The sequence below is a fragment of the Babylonia areolata genome, chromosome 19 (assembly GCF_041734735.1).
Source record: "Babylonia areolata isolate BAREFJ2019XMU chromosome 19, ASM4173473v1, whole genome shotgun sequence".
Lineage (NCBI taxonomy): Eukaryota > Metazoa > Mollusca > Gastropoda > Neogastropoda > Buccinidae > Babylonia > Babylonia areolata.
Window position 1 is genome coordinate 15,466,585 of NC_134894.1, and position 6,234 is coordinate 15,472,818.

A 6,234-nucleotide genomic window follows, 5' to 3' on the forward strand; every position below is an offset into this window, starting at 1 on the left:
ACTTATTGAAAAAATCCATATTCAAATGCTACATCGCCGAAGTTAACGGTTACGACGAAAACATTCAGGTGAAATTTTAGCAGTCCATTGTGCACTGTTAATTCAGTTCAGTTTAGTTAGTAAAGCAGGCGGCTCTGCGTTCGGACAAATCCATAAACGCTATACCACATCTGTTAAGCAGATGCCTGACCAGCAGCGTAACACGCGCTTAGTCAGGCCTTGAGGATAAATGAAAAAGTAAAATAACAAAATTAATTGACTAATGAAATAAATAAATCAGCAAATAAAGATATTACATAAAATAGTAGAAAAAAAAATAAAGAAAATGAAACGAATAAATAAGTAGTTAAATAAAAGAAATCAAATCAAATATGATGGGGAAATGATATGAACAATAATACGAATAATGATAATAACAATTAAAAAAAAAAAAAAAAAAAAAGGCCAAAGCATAAAAAATAAATAGATAAATGAATGCATTGACGATGTTCCATGAATCACCGGATATGAACACCAAAGCCCAAACACGATAGCAGTTATCAACTCAAGACACACAGTTGCACACTCAGCACTGTCAAGACCGGGAGAGTGCATTAGCAAATATCTTGATATGACTGGAAACGGAACCGACTTAAAAGCAACAAAGACCAACTCAGAGGCGGATATTCTTCCGAGAAGCCTGGAGGAAGGTCAGTGGTCTTTGGTCTATTCGTGAAATATTGGTACGAGTGTGTCAGTCCGGACACAGGAGGACTTTCAAAGTATCCACTCAGTTGCAAAACATCCGCCTCAATTGTGGAGTATACTCTCTGTGTCAAACAGTTTCATACTGATGACCATAACACAGCGAAGATCCTAATGTTTCCTCCTCCTTTTGGAGGCAAAAAAGGTCCAACAGGAATGTGATCATTACCTGTCTGTACAGCACCAAGGCTCATATAGCGTACTCCAGACAAGACAAGAAAACCCGTGATACTTCCATATGCACTGTCTCAGATATATCCTGAGCATACCATGACAAGATAATGATCCGAAAACCTACCGACGTTGAACCAGAATAGAGACAACTGAACACCACCAAAGTAACCCAGCAGCAGTGGAAGGTTTCCTCTGGTGTGTGGCCTCCAGGCAACCTGATATCAATACTTCACTGCGGATTGTCGGTGCTGGGACTGCGGCAGACAAACCTGGATGCTGTCTTGTGGGAGGACATGGAATGAGTGGCATGGGAGGATTGCCTCCAAAATAGTGCGTATGATGAGGCAGCATAAGACAACCGTTCCGAAAACAGGTATGAAGAAAGCCAGACCATGAATCGAATGTCAGGCCTAAGCCAGCAACATCTCTGAAGTCCAGGCCATGTCCGGAGGATGGAGAAGTGGTGAATCCCCAAAGACCTCCACAGCCAACTTGAGGCCGGATCTCCATCCGTCGGACGTCTGCGCACCTGATGCAGAGACGTCCACAGACGAAGACCTGAGCTCTGCTGTCATGGATACTGACAAATTCGTGAACCAAACCTGCAGAAGAGCAGAGTAGGAGCAAATCACACCAGTGATTGACAAATGGGTGTGTGTTGCTGCCCATCCTGCTCCACCAACTTTCTAACGCGAGGTTTGCAACAGAGAACGAGCTCCATGGCTGGACAATTCAGCCAATCCATGGCGGACTCTACTCAAGCTGTGTTGGTGACACCAACAAGCGCAACCCTTTGTCTTGTAAGACAGATTAAGGAACCACTTCCGTCTGAACATTAAAGACAACAAAGCCTGGTATATCTGACACTATGCCAGTCCTCAAAATTTGTGCTAAGCTGTATGTGTTTTTGATTTATTCTCTACAGCAATTACTTTTCTGAACAACAGACAAAAAAAAGTTGTCAAAATTATGTATCTGCAAATGTGTGACGAAACAAGTGGTTCTCCTCGAATATATTGTCAGCTCGAATGTTCCATGGAAGAGAGAAAAAGGCCCAAGAGACTTCTAATGTGCATAAAACAACTTGTATTGTTTGATGTTGATTTTTATTCAATATCTGTATGCATATATGATATGCTCCTTATTTATTCGATCTGCTTCTTGAATTTTCTGTGCCCGAATCATAGACAATATCCGCTGTATACCTTGTTTCTGTGGTAGGAATCAAAATTCAACAAATTTCTCGGTTAAATTGTCGACAAAGTTCCATGATTTTGGTCTACTTTTAACACTGACTGGACATGCTAGAAAACGCCGGTGTAGTGACAGACCATTAAAGTGAAGTAAATTGTGCCACTTAACAGCGACAGGCTGACGAAGAAGCGGAAGAGCAGTTTGTCCAAGGACCGACTAACTCTCTGCCACGTCATGTCCTGGGGCTGGGTGTAGGTCTCTTCTTTCACCTTCTTCCTGGTGCACTTGGCCAGGTGGCCTTGTAGTCGGCCAACTTTCACCTCTGTTCCGTCGTGGTCACCTGGACCATCTGAGGAGATCGTCTCCACCTCTGTGTGAACGGCGTGGCGGGGCTGGGACGGCGGGTCCAGGCAAAGCAGTAACTCCAGGCCAACGATCAGGGTCTGGAGGGTGGGAGGGACGGGGTGTTTGTGGGGGTCTCGGTGGAAAAGTCTCAGGGACAGGATGCAGAACAAGACGTAGAGAGCAGAAAATATCAGCTGGCACGACATCATGGTGGCCATGATGGATATGGTGTGTGATGAGGGGGGCATGAGGTCCACGATGAAGCTCATGAACACCCCGAAGGACAGGAAGGACGTAATGGCGTACGACAGCCGTTCTCCTGAAACGCAAAGTCATGTATCTAGAGCACTGGTTAAACTGCAAGCTGCTAGCGAATGGGACAAACTAAAACTTCAGCTGACAAGCGAGCAGACAATAATCAGATGCTTCACGTACAAAAAAAACGAACATAACATGACAGTAGTGCTACCCATCTAATTTTGGATTTGGTCTTCATTGACCAGAATTCATTTCTGACAATGGATACATTTAATACTGTGGGAGTAATAACTTAAAATGGACATAATAATTTTATTTCTGGACAAATCAAATATTGTATTTTTGTTTTTGTTTTTTATTTGTCCAAAGCATTTCTTTTCTTTAGATAATTTTTCTAATGGTACATGTCTGGTGGAAAGGACCAACCTGCCTCAGAAGGAATCATGAAGACAAACACGTTGACAAACGACAGTGCGGATATTGGCAGCAGCACCGTCAGAATCAATAGCGTGGGTATTCTGCGAAGTGTAACTTCATAGATCAGGTACGGTATTCGATGTCCATCCCACACTCTTGTCTCCGTCCAAGAAGCAGAATCTATCAGGTTCCACTGTCCATTTTCCTGATAATAATCCATGTTGATGTGAGGGACAGTAGCTTGCAGAATCACTTCATCAGCGGTATGCCCCCAACTGTATAACCGCCACTTGCATCGCTGGATGTCAAAAGGGAAAAACGTGACGTTGACGTTACAGAAGGTTTCAAAACGTTCAGCTGGAAACCACATCACCAGACCGCTGTTGTAAAGATCCAACACAACATACTCTTCACCGATTGGTTTGAGCTCCTTCATTGTGTTCTCTACTGTCAGTCTGGGTCTCCATATCCGGTCGACTAGTGGATTAATGCTCCAGATTCCATCATAGTCTGCAGGATCCCACGTAATGTAGTCGTTCTGCCAAGCAACACTCATCCAGCCATTGCTGACCAGTTTCTGGCTGACCATATCCAGACTGATGATGGACATGAGGTTGAAGGAGATGTTGACGACAGTGGGCTGTGTGAGGTCTTTCACGGGACGGATGTTGGGAGTCAAGATCATCAGGTCATTTTGGAGTTTGCTGAGGTTGAGGGCTGACTGACTCAGACACATGTCCGTGATCAGCAGCAATGGAAGAACAGTCAGTGCTGGTTTCATGTTTTTTTAACACTGAGAAGAAAACGGATCTCTTGTCTTGCAGGAATTTGATGGGCTGGAGAAAAAGAGAATCAAATAACTACTGCTGTCTCTTCTCTACAACTTCAGTCGTCCGAGTTCGTCCTCAGTCTGATGTAAAATGACAGCGTCAGTCGCAATTGTATGTTCCTCACAGTCGCATCACACGCAGCCTGCTTGCTTGCACTGGTTGGGTAGCTGCGTGATTTTTACAGCTTTATTTCGACAGCTATCAGTTCTAACCGGTAAAAAGAAGGGATGAGAGAGAGAGAGAGAGAAATAGATGGGTGGTCGAACGTCAAGGGACCCACACATCCAATAATTTGGGGAAAAGTATGAAGCAAGCCGTGTTTGTTTTGCCTCCCCCAGCGCAATCAGAGTATCGATCTGATATGAAAAACGGTTCATGGCGCTTTCGCGAGTCAACAGATCAGCACGACCATTGACTGAACAACTTTTTTAATCGGATCAATTATTTACGTGCACAACAAAGATGCGCATCACAAAATACATGCAGCACTAACCTAACGACGTGGTCAGGCCTCGATTGCGACATAGCACATTTGTATAGCTTGGAGTCATCGGCGATGTGTGTTTATGTCTGCTTTTTGTGTAATCTACCAAGATCACCATATTTGAGTTATATTAATGTATGTGTTGCATGCTCACACACAATTTCTAACAATGGTGATTATTGCTTTGGCATGGATGAAAGAGGCTTTCTACGCCAAGCTGTTTTGCAAATTCTGAATATGTAATTCACACAGTACACTGTCGCCAACAGCAGACGTAATTTCAACTAGAACAGTCACTGTTTGGAATGGTTAGGTCTATGGTTTGACAACTGGGGGTGATGCAGGTTCGAGTCCCACTAGACGGTTTGTTTGTTGGGGGTTTTTTTGGGGGAGGGGGGTTGTTTTTTGTTGTTGGTTTGTTTTTTGTTGTTGTTTTTTTAGTTCTCTAACCGGCTCCTACCCAATACTGAGCATGCTATGGGTCTAAATGGGAAGACTGGGGCCATACAGTCATAGATAAGCCACATCCCTGATATGTCTGTGGTTGAGCTGCTCAAATTTCCTTACCAACACTGTTGGTGTGTGTATCTCTCGGGGCTGGTTGACGCCGGGGTATATTATGAAAGGAAGCAAACAGTAGCCTACAGCCTTGCTGCAAAATCCCAAAACCTGTGGAACTCAGAGAGAGAGAGAGAGAGAGAGGAATACATGGTGTATGAATCACTGGATATGTATACTGAAGCCCATACGCAATAGCAGCTATCAGCGGAGAGAGAGGAATACATGGTGTATGATCACTGGATATGTATACTGAAGCCATACGCAATAGCAGCTATCAGCTGAAGACACACAATAGTATTGTCAAGACCAGGAGAGTACATTAGCAAATATCTTGTTATGACTGGAAACGGAACCAACTTAAAAGCAACAAAGACCAACTCAGTTGCAAAACAATGATGGAGTACGCTCTCTGTGCATCACAGTTTCATACCACTGACCATAGCCTGATGAAGATCTTAATGTTTCCTCCTTCTTTTGGAAGTAGAAAAGGACTTCACAAAACAACAAAAACAAAAAAATAAACAAATTAATAAATAAAGATATTAAAAAAAACATATCTAACTGGTCCAAAAGGTATTTGATCATAGCAATTTCATATGGCACCAAGGCTTAAACAACGTACTCCAGACAAGACAGATCCTTCTATATGCACTGCCTCAGGCACACCCTGGGTTTCTACCCACGTAGAATCAGAATAGAGACTACTGAACACCACCAAACTAACCCAGCAGCAGTAGAAGGTCTCCTCTGGTGTGTGGCCTCCACACAACCTAATATCGATAGTTTACTGTGGACTATCGACGCTGGACTGTGACAGACAAGCTCGGATGTAGCCATGTGGGGGGACTCAAAATGAGAGTCATGGGAGGAATGCCCCTGAAACGGTGAAGATGATGAGGCAGCATAACAAAAACGATCTGAAAACTTAGGTATGAAGAGGGCCAGACCACAACCGTGATGTCAGGCCTGAGCCAACAACATCTCTAAAGGCCAGGCCATGTCCGGAGAATGGAGAAGTGGTGAATCCCCAAAGACCTCCTCATTCAACTTGAGGCGAGATCTTCATCTATTGGACGTCTGCGCACCTGACGCAGAGACGTCTACAAAGAAGACCTGAGCTCTGCTGTCATGGATTCTGACAAACTGGAAAATGACGCTCAAACAAGAGCCGAGTAGGAGCAAATCACACCAGTGATTGACAGAGGGGTGTGTGTTGCTGCCCATCTG

General features: G+C 43.9%; 1 protein-coding gene across 1 annotated transcript; it reads right to left on the reverse strand.

Annotated features, from left to right (window-relative positions):
* Positions 1–1,328: 1,328 nt before the first annotated feature.
* Positions 1,329–3,868, reverse strand: LOC143294008 (acetylcholine receptor subunit alpha-1-A-like). The gene is made up of 3 exons (XM_076605402.1): positions 3,142–3,868; positions 2,250–2,776; positions 1,329–1,520 (listed from the first exon to the last, which is right to left on the reverse strand). The coding sequence occupies exons 1-3, from the start codon at positions 3,866–3,868 to the stop codon at positions 1,329–1,331; spliced, it is 1,446 nt and encodes a 481-aa protein (XP_076461517.1).
* Between the last annotated feature and the right edge of the window lie 2,366 nt (positions 3,869–6,234).

What these genes read in the sequence shown, in the direction of transcription:
- LOC143294008 (XM_076605402.1), bottom strand. Translation starts at nt 3,868, where the DNA reads ATGTGTCTGAGTCAGTCAGCCCTCAACCTCAGCAAACTCCAAAATGAC. An exon ending in CATGATTCCTTCTGAGGCAG is followed by an intron (nt 2,777 to 3,141) that starts GTTGGTCCTTTC and finishes TTTGCGTTTCAG; the next exon opens with GAGAACGGCTGTCGTACGCC. An exon ending in CAATTTACTTCACTTTAATG is followed by an intron (nt 1,521 to 2,249) that starts GTCTGTCACTAC and finishes GCTCTTCTGCAG; the next exon opens with GTTTGGTTCACGAATTTGTC.